The sequence below is a fragment of the Thamnophis sirtalis genome, unplaced genomic scaffold (genome assembly GCF_051295495.1).
Source record: "Thamnophis sirtalis isolate CommonGarterSnake01/CBP01778 unplaced genomic scaffold, rThaSir2_p1.2 scaffold_11, whole genome shotgun sequence".
Classification (NCBI taxonomy): domain Eukaryota; kingdom Metazoa; phylum Chordata; class Lepidosauria; order Squamata; family Natricidae; genus Thamnophis; species Thamnophis sirtalis.
In genome coordinates, this window is record NW_028261391.1 from 70,212,357 (window position 1) to 70,230,366 (window position 18,010).

Here is an 18,010-nt window from a genome sequence, read left to right on the forward strand (position 1 = left end):
AAAGGCCTGAGAAATTCCCCTGTGAGACACATGGCCTTTTCGGTGCTTTTTCAGCTTAAGAGTAAAGAGGGGACCGAAAAAGACACACATCATTAGTATAGAATAGACAGATGTCCAGGAGTGGCTACATAGAAATTATTCCTTCACATAATAGCAAAACCTTTATGGGGGGGGGGGGCGTAAAGTCTTCACATATCGCAGTTAACTTCCAGAATTTATTATCACATAAAAAAGTCCCCAATCTGAAGAGCTTTGAAAGGAAGTCAAACGACTGAGTACGAGATAAAGCTATCAGCGCTTAGTGCGTAGCATAGGTGTGTCTTGTTTCCAAGACTGGATCTGTGCACATTTCAACAGCAGATTGCTGTAGCCAATGAAACAGAAGAAGCTACTGGATCCATGTTATGTTTGGGATTCCTGGTTGGACATTTGGAAAGAATGTTAAATTAGACCTCCAACTTTGATCCAGCATACTTTTTCCTCTTGCATTCTTAAAACCCCAGGAGTGTGACTTCTATATTTATTATTATGCTAAACCTTCTCCTATGCAACCGAAACTGGAGACAGGTCCCCATCCTGTCTCCTTACTGTGACACAGTAAGTAGTTAGGGTCACAAGGTTAACCAGGGTTACCTTAATATTCAAGTTAACCCCAAATGTGAAAGCTGACTAGCTGACCTTTGGTCAATGACCCCACATATTTGTTATGGGCGGTGGGGATGGAGAAGAGAGGGCCATCCTTTCAGTCTTGCAACAGGGCAGATCTCACTGAAATTTTAACTGAGTTTCTTATGCACCAGCATGCAGGCCTTTTCCAGTAGAGATGTGACTTTTTATACCAATGGGCCGAGAGGTCTATTCTCCAAATTACAACCTTATGGACCTCAGTTTAGGAATTTTTTTTTTCCTGTAGCCCTGTTGCTCACATGAGCCAGTTGTTGGTTTGAAAACTATTAAGGGTGACAGTAGAAAGAGAAGAGCTAGATACTGGAGCAAAATAATTCAATGTAATTCCTTTTTTGGAGAATAGTAATAACTTTAAATGAAAAAGTAAATATGCCAAATCAAGAGGAATTCTCCTAAAATTATGGTAGCCAACTTTCCTATGAAATCCTTCCCTAAACGAATAAAAGACAGATTATCTCAAAATCCCATTCTTCAATTGTATCAAATCAAAAAATCCCAATTAATGTGAGCTCCACAATTAATCAAGGTAGTTATAGGTTTGTCCTTTCCCCTATTCAATATTTATTAAATTTCATTACATTCTTCATTTGTTCCATTCGTCCTTTTGACATTACACTGTTCCAATTGGCTTCTTTTTCCTCAACTGCTCTTTCCAAACTTCTGCCTTCTTAAATTTCAGCTCTAATAATTCCTGACTCAACATGGGCAGCCAGGCAACCAGCCAGCCAAACTAATCTAATAATTATATAATTCTATATTTGTAGCCACATATTAAGAAACTGTGTTTTATCATAAAGCCAGCTATGGTATAACTGGAGTCTCCATTTCTATAGATATTCTGAATACCGGATTTCTATAAGGCTAAGTTTTCTTTGCCATAGATTGTGGACTTTCCCATTTTCTTTTATGTATAATTGAATTTTGAAAGTCATACTCTGCACTGCCCAAGACTCTCTTCTGAAAAGACTAACATGCTTTCAACTAGATGCCCACATTTGGAAAATCGGTGGAATTGGTACATTTTTTAAGAGAGAAAAAGAAATTCACCAAAGATTCACCAGGAAGACATGCTCAATTTCTTGCAGAATCTCTAGCTCTCTGAAGACGTTCCGAACTTCATCTCTTTCAATGCACTGTTGCTTATTCATGTACTTCATGGCATACATCTTCTCTGTGTCTTTCTTTTGTACAATGCACACCTAGATGTAAGACAACAAAAAAAGTTGAATTAGTATGTATTTTTGTACTTTTTAATTTAACCATTGTAATCGGTAAACAACAGTAAGATATTGTGATGAGCTCCCCAAAAATCATTTATTTAAGATTTTATTTTATATTATTTTCATATTATCTCCTGCACAAGTTCATTCCGGAAATTACGAAGGAAAAGGCAAGTCTACTTTTTGTTAAAAACACTTTTCTTTAAAAGTGTCAGCATTTGGTAATGTCATTTTAGCAAAATATCTAAAGACAATGCAGTCAATCAAATGTGCTGAATTTCCTCTCTTATAATAAGTAACCGCTATGTCTGAAGGCTGTTCTGGCTGAGAGGAATATGAGACTTGACATCCAATGCCAGCATGCAGGAGGAAGCTTACACAGGGACTCTCACGGGTAGATTATATAGAAGCCAGCTTGATTCCATTATAATTCTCAGCCTGTGATGAGAAGGTAGGTTTAAGCACTGTAAAGCGGCATATAAGTGCTATTGCTATTAAGACAACAGTTTGTCAGAGAACAGCCTTTCCCGGACTCCTTATATTTTAGATATATGTCCTTCACCTCCCAAAATTTCCTATCCAGCAGAACAATTGCTGAAAATCATGGAACCCACAAACCACAAATATGGAGAAAGCCAAGGCTGGCATTAGATTCTTTCTCTTTAAATTCACGTATTTACTTGTTCATTGGTTATGTAATTAATTTGCCTCCTCAATCCTAGCGGCATTCTAGGCGGCCTGCAGATAATGGAAGTTTAGCAACTGCATAACTGTAATCATTGCCGTTGTCATCATCACCATTATCAGTACAGTGGAGTATGATGACTCCCAACGCTCAAAAAGGCAAATACTGACTGTCACATTTAGACTTTCCAATGTTATAAGGGAAGAACATGAAAAAATCATTCCCCATGCCAAAGGTAATGGCCAAATTATACTTGGAATATAATTCAGTGACAGCAATGAATTCAATTCAACCATGAAGCTCTATGAATAATCAAAGTGAGGGTACAGCAAGAAAGAGCCAACAATTTCAGGAAGGATGGTATCAAACACTGTGATTGGGGAATTGGAATCATTCATTCATTCATTCATTCATTCATTCATTCATTCATTCATTCATTCATTCATTCATTCATTCATTCCATCAAATGAATTATGTTTCAGGGCTCAACTCAAAATATGATCTGCCCTTAAATCCTTAATAATTTGGGACTGGAATATACTAAAGCAGGAGTGTCAAACTCAAGGCACAGGGGCCGGATCTGACCTGCAGGGTGCTTAGATCTGGCCCATGGGGCTGCGCTGCCCCGCGGTTTCTCTGCCAGAAAAAAATGGATCTCGGGAAGCCACATGCCATGGAAGGCAGCCCTCCCAAGCTCCATTTTTGTGGCAGAGGGTTGCAGGAGGCCATCGCAGTAAAAATGGAGTTCACGGCCCTGTTTTCACTGACAGAGCACTTGGGCCACCACAGGCGCCCCTGACACAAGTGACGTCAAGCTGGCCACGCCCACCCTGGTTCCCCAAGGTCAAACACAATCCCGATGCATCCCTCAATGAAATTGAGTCCGACACCCCTGTACTAAAGAGCTTCTTGTCTGTAGATACGCTTGTCTATATGACAATTCCTCAGACAGAGACATTTATTTGGGTATCCCTTGATCAGCTACAAGGGAAGTTTTTTTCTTCTTGGTGGGGGCACTTGGTGATGGTGTGGGGGGCCATTCCTCAAGACACTTTACTTCTCCATTTTATGCATGTAGTTGATCTATCAAGACAATTATTGTACTACTGGTTCTTGAAAATTTAGAATATAAAGAAGTACTATGTGGATGCCTTTATGACTGTATTGGTATATTTATCTGATAATGTTGGGAACTGGATAGCTGTTGGCAACAACTGTCAGATCTTGCTGTGTGGTATAGTTTAATGAGGACCACTGAGACGTCTGCCCATGAGCCCTCCACTAACTTATAAGTCCTCCCTGAAGGAAATTTCCAGGAAGATCTTCAGCACAAGTACGATTTCTAGCTAGTTTTATGGAGATCTCTCTGAGATAAGAGGAATGTGAAAAGAAAATATGTGATTCAGACTTACAAGGGAAGCAATTTGAAGGCAGTCAGTTTGCAGAATAAGCATGGGCATTATCAATATTTCATTCCATCTACATTGTATACTGCCTTTAGAGTCTTTCCTGGATAATTTAGAATATGCCCATTAAGAAGAGTTCTCATATCATTCAGGTCTAACATTTCATTTGCAATAGTTATTGTAAGTTTACAATTAAGCTATTCAAAGGTTCACAGCATAAGACCCAACATAGTCACTGCTCAGAGTCACTCCCCAGCAATAACCTCTGAATATACAAGTTTTACATAGCAGTTCAAAAAATTACTACATACAAGTTACTTATATGGGAAATAATAATATAGCATATTTTGTGCTGCACCTTATCTTTTTTTCTTTGATTAAATTATGTCATAAAGATCTGGAACCAAGTTTACTCAGGCAAGATGGACAATTTCTCTCATCTATAATCACATTTATGGGACTTCTGGAAAATTTTATATCAGTCTGAGGTTTTGTTTTCCAAAACACATAACAACCTCGTTATTTCAGTTACAGTACTTTTATTAAGGAAGGAATAAGTGCTTAAGACACTTAAAAACCATGCTGATGTTTTAAATAAAAAAGATAATTGTATATCAAGCTAGTTCCGTAGGGCTTCTTGTTCAGAGAGTTTTAAATGAGCGCACTCCTGAAGTTGTATACCGTGAGCTCCTATTCAGAAAAAGAGTGCGCAGAAGGGAACTCAACCACGATCATAGTGTGTAGGATGATACAGCAACACAAGCACACATTTTAACACTGAGATTTATGGGTCTGCTAGTGAGATAAGCTGGGGGGAAAAAGAGAAAATCTTAATTATAAATGTTTTCTCTAAAATGAATGATGGAGTTATAGGTTATCTCAAAGTTTGAAAATTAAATTTTTTTATTGCATCCTTCTAAGAAAAACAGGCATGGTATAGTATTCTCCAAGGGTGGAAGAGTATATAGTCATTCTGTTCTCTGCATAACTCATTTCTACAGAACTGTGATGGCGAACCAATGGCACGCCTGCCACGGGGGCCACACGGGGGCCTCTCTGCCGGCATGCCAGCCCCAGCTGGACTCCACCACGCATGCACTGCCAGCCGGCTGATTTTGGGATCTCTGCAAAACATTAGACAAGCCATCGATATGGAAGAGCCTCACAGGAGCAGATAGAGGTGAATCCTAGAGAGGCAGGAAATGCACGACTGGAAAAATGGAGATGAATGCTAGAGAGGACAAAGCTGCATACAAGGCTGACCCACCTCCTTAAGCAGCAGAGGGATGCACAGAGGGGAGCGAGGGGAGGGATCCCCCACACCTCATTTTTGGTCCCAAGAGGCTATGCCCACAATGGGGCGTGCAGGGGTGTGTGTGTGTGTGTGCACGCATGCACATGGGGGATCACATTGCATTATAGCTGTGGGCACATGCGCACGCGCTGTTGTGTGTAAGCGCTTTCGGCAAGCAAGGACAAAAACGTTGGCCATCCCTGCTATAGAGGGTGCATGTGTGAGATTGTGTTGTTCAGAGGTTTTGGTTTAATTGTGTATTTTATCCTACAATAAAGCTAGGAAACAGGTACCATTGCACAACTATCATCCCCTGCGTTCTTCAGCATCGGCCTTGCTGGTTCTCACATGAACCAGGAGTGGAAGTTAAGTAACAATTCTGGAGACTCAAGAATTCCTCATGGCAGCATCTGAACTCACATGTGTAGAATGTAAAAATAAATTCCGTGGGTTGCTACATTTTAGAAATAGAAACAGTTCTGTAGAACTATTTCTAAACAGACTATTTGTAGATAGCTGTGAAAATTTGCCTGGAGGCACAAATTTTCAAGAATCAAAGCGGTTACGATTAGTATCCTTTCCTCCAGACAGCCCCCAACATTTAAAATAACACCCCTCAAATTATAACACCCCGCAAATTAAAATAAAACGAGAGAAACAAAATGGGGTACATTTGAAAGGAAGGGGGAAAAAATCACAGCAGCTGGCATGATAATGAAGCTATTGTCACTGAAATTATCTCATTATTTTTTAAACTATTTTTTTTGCCAACAAGAGATTTGGCATGTAGAATTTAAATCAGCAGATCCTCAATGGGTTGTTGAGAAACAGGGTAATAATTGCTAATGCCATGAAACAACGAACAGTCAGTCTTCTCCAATTATAGGTTCAAAATATGAAAATAAGTCTCGAGTAAGAAGAAGATCAGCAGTTTAGTTAACTAAAGTCTTCCCTACTTCTGAATCAGTAATCATTGATTCCATAACATATACTGCTTGTTTCTTTTACAATAAAACTAATTTCTTACTGCAAAGTAAAATTGTTATAACTTAAAACCACAAATGAGCCCAAAATGTATGTTGCTCAGTGAGAAATTTGTTAAGTGAGTTTTGCCCCATTTTACAACTTTTCTTGCCACAGTTCTTAAGTGAATCACTGCGGTTGTTAATTGAGTAACACGGTTGCTAAGAGATCCGATTTCCCCATGGACCTGGCTTCTCAGAAGGTCATAAGAAAGTGATCACATGACCCCAGGATACGGCAACTGTCATAAAGGTGAGTCAGTTGTTAAGTATCTGAATATAAATCACATGACCATGGAGATTCTGCAACAGTCATAAGTGTGAACAATGGTCATAAGTCATTTTTTCTTCAGTGCTGTCGTAACTTCAAATGGTCACTAAGTGAACTGTTGTAAGTTGAGCACTACCTGTACTATTTCCCAATACAGAGATTCTCAGATTTTGTGATTCCGAGACCACCTAAATCAATACATGGGCTTCTATGTCTCCCCTTTCCCCAAATTAAACTAAAGGTTTCAGTAGAGTAGAACTAAATGTACAACTTACTTTTAATAATTACATTTTAGCTGACACGGCAGTTGAACCCATGACGCTTGCAGAATAATACAAAATAATTCCATTGAATATAAGCTATGACTAAAATTAGATGTAAAGTCATAATTTAATAGGGAGGAGGACAGAGGTGGGCTTCACATAATTTAACCACCAGTTCGCTGCACATCGAAAATGTGAGCATCTTCCACCCATGTGCTTTGCCCGCCTGTGCGGCTTATAAAATGGCTAAATAGGACGACGTAGTGCCGGGGGGGAGGGGAGGGCAGGCCCACCCGCAGATCACCACTACTGATTCGCCCAAAGCAGCCCGAACCGGCTGAATACGACCACTGGAGGAGGAGTTTCCTTCCTTCTGTATAATTCCTGAAATCCATATTTCATTTTTGAGCCAACCACTCTTATTCATCAAAGAAAAAGAAAGAAAGACGCTTTCCGTGCTTTAAATCAGTTTCTCTCAAGTGTTTCCCTTTGCAAAGGAGTGTCAGGCTCAGATGCTTTGGGAGCCCCTTCCCAATGCAGCAACAATAACAGCCCAGCTTCTCTTTCTCTGCAGCCCTAATGCTTATTTTGGAAGTGCCTCCCCTTCTGTGCCCTTTGTGGATAATTGTTTTAAAAACATCGCAAACCTTCAGGCCTTATACAGAAAATATCTGCCTGGTTTTATGCTGAGCCTCCTTTATCAAGTCTGCTTAGAAGGAACCTACAAGAAAGGACATTTCGGCTCCCTCCATCCATATTGCCTTGCAATCCTCTCTGATGGAGAACAAATCATTCTCTTCCCCCTTTATTTAAAAGTACTGATGGGGAAGATGCTTTCCACATTGACGTCTTCAGCTGACCTAGGCTTGCCGGTCAAAGGACGAGACTGCGGACTGCAGAGCTAGTTGAGGAAGAGGTAAAAGTTATTAATAAAACTGCCAAAGAGCAGAAACTTAGTAATTATTCTTGCATTTCTGTACTCCATTTCTACACCTTCACCGTCTTCAACGTCCGTAGATTTTTCACTGGTTTAAATAGAATGGAAAATTGAACGGAGAGTCACCGGAGTCAGGATTCTGTGTCCCTAATCTCTGGATTATCAATTCCTCACTGTTCTGCATAGATGGACACATAAGGGGGCTCACACACTGTGAAGTTCAGTGTTATTCAACCACAGAGTCGTTAACCATATTCAGATACATCAACCTCATTAGGAAGAGCTCCAGGAAGAAGGGTTTTGGGACCCTCTCCCTGTCTTTTCCTGCTCCTCCCTGTCTTTTCCTGCTCGCTGCTCTCCAGGCAGGCTGCACTAAAAGTCCTAGAATTTCCAGACAAAACAACTTTCTCTCTTGAAAACATGATTATTGGAGGATTCTTGAGATGCAATTTGCTCCTCTAAGAACATTCCATTTCAGGCTATTTAACGATACTTGAGTATTGAGATTATAATGAAATGAGCTATGAACCTTGCTGAGATTAAAAGTCCTCTAATAACATATCCAGAGCTATCTCATGCCAGCTATACGAGCAGAGCACAGAATTGAAAAGCAACTACTTTGTATTCTGAGCAATATGCGTGAGCAGAATCAAATACTGGAAAATAATTGCTTCAGCTATGTTAAGCCGGGATGTCTTCTCTGCCTCTTTCTTTCTTTCTCTCTTTTTTGGGGGCGGAGGGGATTTTAACTTGAAATGCCATATACAATCTTTGGCTCTATCTGTTGCCTATGAAAAAGGAAATATTGAAGGAATCTCCATTCTACCAATGTAGCTTCTCTCATTTCATAGCAATGATGCCAAAATAATAAAAGGTTTGTAATGCAAATAAAATAAAATTAAAATTAAACAGTGCAGTTTCTAGATATATATTTATTTATCTTTATATCCAAGTAACAGACCCTTTGATTTTCATTCTGAGTCCCCTAACTTCCTTTCTTTTATTTTCACTAGAAGTTCCAAACATTAATCTGGAGCTGAAGGACAACAAAGACACGGCTTCTTAATCCACCTATTTCTCCTAGAATTCTGCTTCAATATGTCTCTTGCTATATATACGTTTTTGCCCCAGGGTGTGTGTACAGACCAGACCAGACCAGACCAGACCAGACCAGACCAGACCAGACCAGACCAGACCAGACCAGACCAGACCAGACCAGACCAGACCAGACCAGACCAGACCAGACCAGACCAGACCAGACCAGACCAGACCAGACCAGACCAGACCAGACCAGACCAGACCAGACCAGACCAGACCAGACCAGACCAGACCAGACCAGACCAGACCAGACCAGACCAGACCAGACCAGACCAGACCAGACCAGACCAGACCAGACCAGACCAGACCAGACCAGACCAGACCAGACCAGACCAGACCAGACCAGACCAGACCAGACCAGACCAGACCAGACCAGACCAGACCAGACCAGACCAGACCAGACCAGACCAGACCAGACCAGACCAGACCAGACCAGACCAGACCAGACCAGACCAGACCAGACCAGACCAGACCAGACCAGACCAGACCAGACCAGACCAGACCAGACCAGACCAGACCAGACCAGACCAGACCAGACCAGACCAGACCAGACCAGACCAGACCAGACCAGACCAGACCAGACCAGACCAGACCAGACCAGACCAGACCAGACCAGACCAGACCAGACCAGACCAGACCAGACCAGACCAGACCAGACCAGACCAGACCAGACCAGACCAGACCAGACCAGACCAGACCAGACCAGACCAGACCAGACCAGACCAGACCAGACCAGACCAGACCAGACCAGACCAGACCAGACCAGACCAGACCAGACCAGACCAGACCAGACCAGACCAGACCAGACCAGACCAGACCAGACCAGACCAGACCAGACCAGACCAGACCAGACCAGACCAGACCAGACCAGACCAGACCAGACCAGACCAGACCAGACCAGACCAGACCAGACCAGACCAGACCAGACCAGACCAGACCAGACCAGACCAGACCAGACCAGACCAGACCAGACCAGACCAGACCAGACCAGACCAGACCAGACCAGACCAGACCAGACCAGACCAGACCAGACCAGACCAGACCAGACCAGACCAGACCAGACCAGACCAGACCAGACCAGACCAGACCAGACCCGACCGACCGACAGACAGACAGACAGACAGACAGACAGACCGACAGACCGACCGACCGACAGACAGACAGACAGACAGACCGACCGACAGACCGACCGACCGACCGACCGACAGACCGACCGACCGACCGACCGACAGACAGACCGACAGACCGACCGACAGACCGACCGACCGACCGACAGACAGACAGACCGACCGACAGACCGACAGACCGACAGACCGACCGACCGACCGACCGACAGACCGACCGACCGACCGACAGACAGACAGACCGACAGACAGACAGACAGACAGACCGACAGACCGACCGACAGACCGACCGACAGACCGACCGACAGACCGACCGACAGACCGACCGACAGACCGACCGACAGACCGACAGACAGACCGACAGACCGACAGACCGACCGACCGACCGACCGACCGACCGACAGACCGACCGACAGACAGACAGACCGACAGACAGACAGACAGACAGACAGACAGACCGACAGACCGACAGACCGACAGACCGACCGACCGACCGACCGACCGACTGACCGACCGACAGACCGACAGACAGACCGACAGACAGACAGACAGACAGACCGACCGACCGACCGACCGACCGACAGACCGACAGACCGACAGACCGACAGACAGACAGACCGACAGACAGACAGACAGACAGACAGAACCCCCGGTATGCCCAAATATGGGAGGAAGTTCACTACTTCCATTCCCAGCAAGGGTATGGCTAGCTGATGAGAGCTAAATAGCTTGAAATAGATCTATACTAGTCTCCCTTTGTTTATTTATCAGCACAAATAAAACATATATGTGTGTGTGTGTGTGTGTGTGTGTGTGTGTGTGTGTGCATACAAACATACATACATACATACATACATACATATATATTCGTAGATTTTCATGGGCGTATGTATGTATTCTGGTCTTGTTTATTCGGGTCTTTTCCCGTGTCAGATTGAGATTGTCTTGGCAACGTTTCGTGCTGTAGTGGCCTTAATTTTGAAGGAATCAGGTTAATCTCCAAAACAGAACACTTCAACAAGAGAATTATTATGGAAGCTATCGAAATAGAGAAAACCCCCCCCCAACATGAATAAACGTGACGATACCTCCCGCCTACCAGACATCTGGAAACCAGCCCTAGTCTGAACGAGCCCCACCCACCTCCCAGGCCGTTACAACACAAAACAACGGACACACAGCCAGCACCAATCTACCAATCATGATACAACCACACAACCAATCATTCCACTTACTGAAACAAAGCCAGCACTCCACACACACACCCCACCAATATTTATACACATACACACACACAAACACACACAGTATATTTGTATGTTTGTGTGTGTTTGTTATGCTGGACAAGGCTGAAGGAACTGGAAGGGTTCTGCCATGGATTAGATGAATAGGACCAAAGAGATTACAGGAATGTCCATGAAAAAGCTATAGGTTATTATTATAGGCTGGTCAAAGTAGCGAACATTTGTCCATAAAATCACTAGGTGTCAAACCCAATTTGATGGAACCATAATTAAAATCTTCAATTAAAGATTTTAAAAATATTATGTTTCATGGAGGATTAATACTCCTTTTTATAAAAAAATATATAGTTCAATGATTCCTTACTGCCTGTTTTTATCAGCTTTATGTATTTTGATGTAGGCCTTCCTGGACAAACCAAATCTACCACTAATTACCTAATTAAATAACTTATTTATGTAACACTACTGATCTTATACAGCAAAAATATCACTCTAAAGCTAAGTATAAAAATGTTTAAAACAAGACAGCCAATATAAAATAAAATTAGACTTTTCTTCCTACACTAACAACCTACTTAAATGCTAATTTTGCTAGAAAAACAGAATAAAGCTATATCTCTGCATATTTAGCCAAGTTTTAAAATCATGTGAAGTGATAATTTCACCTCACTCCATACTAATTTATTTTTATTTGTATTCTGGATCCAATTCCAAATGCCACACTTTTTAAACAATTTGAAAAATATCACCCGGCGTGGTGTCACAGGATGAGTGCCACAAAGGTACCATATTTTTCAGAGTATAAGATGCACCGGAATATAAGACGCACCAAGGTTTTGAAGAGGCAATTTTTTTTTTACAAAAGTAGGTAGGTAGATAGAGGGATAGAGAGGGAGAGAAAGAGAGAGAAATACAGTAGGTAGAGAGAGGGGGGGGAGAGAGTGTGTAGTTAGGTAGGTAGGTAGATAAAGGGGTAGAGAGAGAGAAATACAGTAGGTAGGTAGGGAGAGAAAGAGAGAGTGTAGGTAGGTAGGTAGGTAGAGAGAGAGAGAAATAGAAGGAGATAGAGAAATACAGTAGATAGGTAGGAAGAGAGAGAAAGTAGTAGGTAGGTAGATAGAGGGATATATAGAGATAAATACAATAGGGAGGGAGGGAGGGAGAGAGTAGGCAGGTAGGTAGATGTTTCCAGGTGTATTTATCCATGTGCTGGAGAAGGAAATCGCTGACAATCTGCAGCACCTAAGACTTTGTTCCTGCTGGCACAGCACTTGGTCAATGTAATTCTCATCAATCAGTTAAAGAGCTTTCCAAAAGGAAAAAAAAGTTTTTGCACTATGCAAACCTCCCAAAAACGGCCCACTTTTCATGAAAAACGGGCCCATTTTTTTGTTAAAAAAATTGCCTGCATAGCCTTATGGAGGCTTATAGAGTGCTGCTGGGGGTTGGGGGGGGCAAAAACGGTGTCCCTAAGGTGCCAAGGCACATGGCACTAGCTCCCGTGGCTTGGCACATTCGTGATACCCCCTAGGTCAGTGCATGGAGCTCTGCCCGGCTGGAGAAGGGGGTTGCGCGAGCGCCTGTTCCGCCCCTGCTGCACTCCGAGCATAACTTCTTCTCTGGCTTCCAAACTCCAAAACTCGGCTGTCGAGTCTTCCAGCAGCGGCCGCTCTAGGAGTGCGCTCCGTGGTTGTGGGCCGGTTGCCGGACAGAGAGTCTTCCGGACAGAGAGTCTTCCAGAAGCCAACCCACAACCACAGAGTGCACTCCTAGAGCGCCCGCCGCTGGAAGACTCGGCAGCCGAGTTTTGGAGTTTGGAAGCCGAAGAAGAAGTTATGCTCAGAGCGCGGTGGGGGCGGAACAGGCGCTTGCGCAACCCTCTTCTCCAGCCGGGCAGAGCTCCATGCACTGACCTAGGGGGCATCACGAATGTGCCAAGCCACGGGAGCTAGTGCCATGTGCCTTGGCACCTTAGCGACACCCCCTAGGTCAGTGAATGGTGCTCTGCCTGGCTGGAGAGGGGGTTTGCCGGGCGGCTGCTCGTGAGCGTGGTCACCTCATGGCTGCTTCGCCCCTGAGGCTGTGCCCGGCTCTTTGGGAGCCAGCTCGCAAGGGAGCAGCCGCCGGGCTACTCCCCCCTTCGGCCAGGCAGAACACCACTCCCCAACCTAGCGGTATCCCAAAGGCGCCAAGCAATGTGAGCGCCTCCCCCCCTGGCTCTCACGGCTTGGCGCCTTTGGGATACCCCTAGGTCAGTGAGCAATGCCCTGCCTGGCTGGAGGGGGGGTGTCCAGGGGGCTTATTTTGAGGGACGGGCTTATATTTTTGCCCACGTTAAAAATGTGGCATGGCGTTAGTTTCGGGACAGGTTGTATTTTGGGGGAAACAGGGTATCTCTCAAACCCAATTGTTGAATGGGAAATTTGACAAATCTACTGTATTACTGAAATCCTGTATTCTTGCAACCCAGAGATTTCCACAGTTGAAATCTTTATATGAAGAGTAAACAACAGGGAAAAAACCTCTCTGAATAATCTGTTCCAAAGTTCAAATTTAAGACTATATTTTGTACTTAATTTGGTATCAAATTCAGTAGAAAGATGGTTGTTTCATCGTGAAATAGGCTTTTGTCTTTGGTCCTATTTATCCCTACGAAAGGAAGGAATATCTCCTGTTATTGTAATCGTAAGTAGATTTAGAATTCCAAACAGTTTCACAAAGTCCCAGCTATTTGGATCACGCAACTCATTCAATCCTGCTTTTGTTCCACGAATAGTTTGACAACAACTGTTATTCCCAAGTATTGTCTTCATCAACTAGAAAATCATTGAGATGAATTGGACATCTGTGGCACTGAATTGAGTGCTGATCTGCATAACGATATCGCTACTTAGTGAAGCAAGATATTGGCGGAAAATAATTCCTATTCTTGTATCATTAATAAAGAATTGTGTGATTCACTTGTGATTGTTTTAAAATTGCAAAGAACATTAAGTTACACTATTAGTATCGCCACAGTTTTGAAAAGCGAAGATCTATCTTGCAGCCTTCAAACATCAGAGGAAAAGCCTGTAATTATAATGGCTTTGGGTTGTTGTTTTTTTAAACAAAATGACTAAAATCTAATCTCATGTCTAGGGAAATTCATATGACTCCAAACTGAAAAGACGGAGAGAAGATGGGATGTGTGGAAATCTGCTTTTTCAGTCAGTCATGAAACCAATCTCTCCCTTGAGGGAAAACAATGGGAAAGACCCAACAGCAAAGTGGAGTCAATTCAAATGCAACGTTTCAAATGCTACAGTGGAGCCTCAAGTGAACAAGACTTCTACGCTCCCAGCTCCTTTTTTTTCATAATAGTTTCCACGTTTGAACATGTATTAGGGGCCACTTTTTTTTTTTATTTGGTCAGACCAGGAAGCTTTAGTTTTGCACTTGCATGTAAACCAACACACAATTCAAACGATGATCTGATTTTTAAGTCAAAATGATAAAATGTGGTTTACTGCAAAGTAAGAGGCAAAAAAAAAGGTTATTGTTCTGCAGAAGAAGAGAACATGAAATCCCAATCTCGTCAAGGCTCTTTCATATAAGGCTGAACACAACATGGGATGGATGAGTGTGACCAAACCAAAGTTTAATCCCCACCCAAAGAGACTTGTGTGTTCAAAGTGTGATTTGAGTCTATCTATAAAGAAAAGAAGCTTTAAAGAACAAACATGTTTGCCAATGAAACTGGCTGTGATCCTTTCTGGATGAAATGCAACTTACCTTAATTATTTATATTCCGGGAACATCCAGTCCAATATATCACATGTAAGGCTGCCTTTAAGACAGTTCAGAAGCATCAACTAGTAGAGAATTCAATGGTCTGGCTGCTGTTGGTCAAGGCGCTTAGAAGGTGTAAGAGTCTTCTATTATAGATAAAGTATGTGAGTCTCTTAAGACATGAACATGTGCTTGTGTATTATTGAATTTATTATTGAATTATTCATCAAATGGATATAGTCACCTGGGCAGAATACAGTACAACAATTAGGCCTGTGTCATATTCCAGAAGCAGTCATTTGGAGCATACCTAGAGATGTACCAGGGAGGGGTTCCTGCCGGTTCTAACTGGTTCGCTAGAAAAGGTTCCACAAATCTAGCCTGCTGTTTAGAACCAGTTCCACCGGTGGAACACCCTCTCGCTTGCCCCCCCAGCCCCCCCCCCCATCCAGTCGCCGCTCGTCCGCTCGTCCCCCCCGCCCATCCGCACCACGCCTCTAAGAGCCCTAGAGAGAGCCCTTAGCTCTCCATTGCTGCCTGCCGAGGAAATAAGTAAGCTCTTTGCTGGCGCAGTGGCTTTTGAGGCTAATGGGGCTTGGTTTCCATCCCGACAGCCCCCGCCACTTCTGGACGTCTATTGCAGTCGCGAGGAGAGCGTGGAGAAGAGCGCAAAAGTTCTCGGCACTCCACTGAAGCTCCAAAAGCGGCTGGTTTAGCCTCCCTAGACGTCGCAACAGCAGCCCCAAGGGCGCCGATCTTGGCGTTTTTCACATCAGGGCTTGGTGCCAGAGGGAGGGAGTGAAGACCTTTTCCGGATTGCTGGTGGTGGAGGTGGGGGCCCGTCGCCCCGTGCTCAGCAAAGCAATTCTGGGGAAGTCCTTTGCACCGGCTGGAAAAGGCCTTCACTCTCTCTCTCTCTTGCAGCACAGCCCGAAGCGAAAAACGCTATGATGCCCCGCAGTTATCTACACATTAATAATGATCAAGTACTAATAATATTTCCTTATACATTTTAGTCACCTTTCCTTACGTAATTGGTGTTTTCTTTCATATATTCCTGTTTTCTGAACTGAAGAATAAATTTCAGAAAAAGAAATCTCTATTGCTCTGTGAATCTACCTATGACATTCATTCTTGATCTAACTTCTTAGATGAAAAACTATATCTTTCCTTTTTTGGAGGGGACATCCTTCCTGAAAAGACTGTACGTTGTTGGGTGAAAACAGAGGTCCCTTCTGTTACCTGTAGTGTAGTCCTCAGCTTACAACCACAATCGAGTCCAATATTGTTTTATTTCTTCTGCAGTTAGTATTATTTAACAGGATGAAGAGGCAACAGAGTATGACCGCTAGGACAGTCATCCTTCCTCTGTTAAGTAGCTGTCTTTATTGCTTTGTGTGCCGGTTTCATCCCAATGCAGTGCCTGCAATGGAAGAGTTCGTTTCTGTGTCTCTTCTTTCTGCAGGCCATTCATTGGAGTCAGTGATACTGAAGACTGGCAAGGACAGTCATCTTCCTTCTGTAAGTAGATCTTTTATTGTTTTGTGTACTTATTTTAATCTTATTTAAGTAGTAAGTGCACAAAATAATAAATTTCCTTTTTTATATCTTCTTTTTGTAGATCATCCTTTGGGGCAAAGAATTCAATGACATCGTCTTGGCCATCCCCACCAGGTCACATGACTGCCAAGCCACTCCCATCCAGTCACATGACTGCCAAGCCCATCCAGTCACGTGACTGCCAAGCCACTCCCCATCCGGTCATATGGCTGGCAAGCCACTCCCCATCTCATATCGCCGACAAGCCACTCCCACAAAGGAGACCACACCTACAGAAGAGGTTCCAAAAATTTTTGAAACCCACTACTGGTACGTACCATGAATATACAGGCATTCCCTTAAAATGGGTGTCAAATGTGATTTCATTAAGCCCGCATCAGGGCTGTGTTTGACCTCTGAGGGCCAGGGTGGCCATCACCAGGGTGGGCGTGGCCAGCTCAACATCACTTGTGTCCGGGGCGCCTGTGGTGGCCCAAACACTTTGCCAGTGAAAACGGGCTCCCGAGCTCCATTTTCAGCTGCAGAAGGCCTTCCTCTGCAACCCTCTGCCAGCGAAAACGGAGCTTGAGAGTGCCGGAGGTGGCCCTTGCAAGTTCCCTTTTCGGCGACATCCTCTTGCAACCCTCTGCCAGTGAAAAGGGAGCTCGGGCGGGCTGCATGGGCCACTCCTTCACTGTTTCTAGCCAGATCTAAGCACCCTGCGGGCCGGATCCAGCCCCCGGGCCTCGAGTTTGACCCTCCTGCTTTAAAACAAACGCAGTCTACTTGCTGCCATGGCAGCAAAGGAAAAGACACGACTTCTTCTTTAAGGAGTTGCTGACGGATGGAACGTGTGTCCCCAGCTGCTCTCCAAATCTGCAGGTTTCCCCTGCAGAACCCAGTTGACTCCACTGTCCCAACTGATTATCAGGGAGTGAAGCCGGGAGTCGTAACCAACCTGAAAGATCCTTCCATTGAGAGGCCTTGCTTATCAAAAGAAGATGCGTGCTATTTAATTATTCAGACATTTCTCATTGTTCATGGACATAATTTCACCAAGATTGCATGTCAGTTCCTGAATTCTTGAAAACTCATATTTGTAGGATAGGAACAGTATCTCGCCATCTGATCTTCTGTTGCCCTTTTCTACTGTCAATGAGCTTAACTTGAAAAAAATGAAACAATGGCATTTCATTATAGTTACTTTTTAGTACATGTTGCTTATAGTTGTCTATAGGTTTTAAGTAATAAATCCATTGTGTCTCACTTATTTCATTCCAGTCAGCTCCTCGATTCCAAATTTTCTGCATAATAGCTTATGGCAAACAGCAGATTCAATCACTTTAAATTAGGTTTTGCCAAAGTTAAGAAAATGATTTAGGGGGAAGAAAACCTAATTTAAACCGATTGAATCGGCTGTTTGCCACAGGCTATTATGCAGGAAATTATAAA

The 18,010-nt window shown here is 43.5% G+C and overlaps 1 protein-coding gene across 1 annotated transcript in view; it reads right to left on the reverse strand.

Moving 5' to 3' along the window:
* STK32C (serine/threonine kinase 32C) overlaps positions 1-18,010 on the reverse strand; it is a 172,467-nt gene that overhangs the window by 29,752 nt on the left and 124,705 nt on the right. The window contains exon 3 of the mRNA XM_087726023.1: positions 1,735-1,886. Coding sequence (XP_087582149.1) covers positions 1,735-1,886 — 152 coding nt within the window. The remainder of the gene's footprint in view (positions 1-1,734; positions 1,887-18,010) is intronic.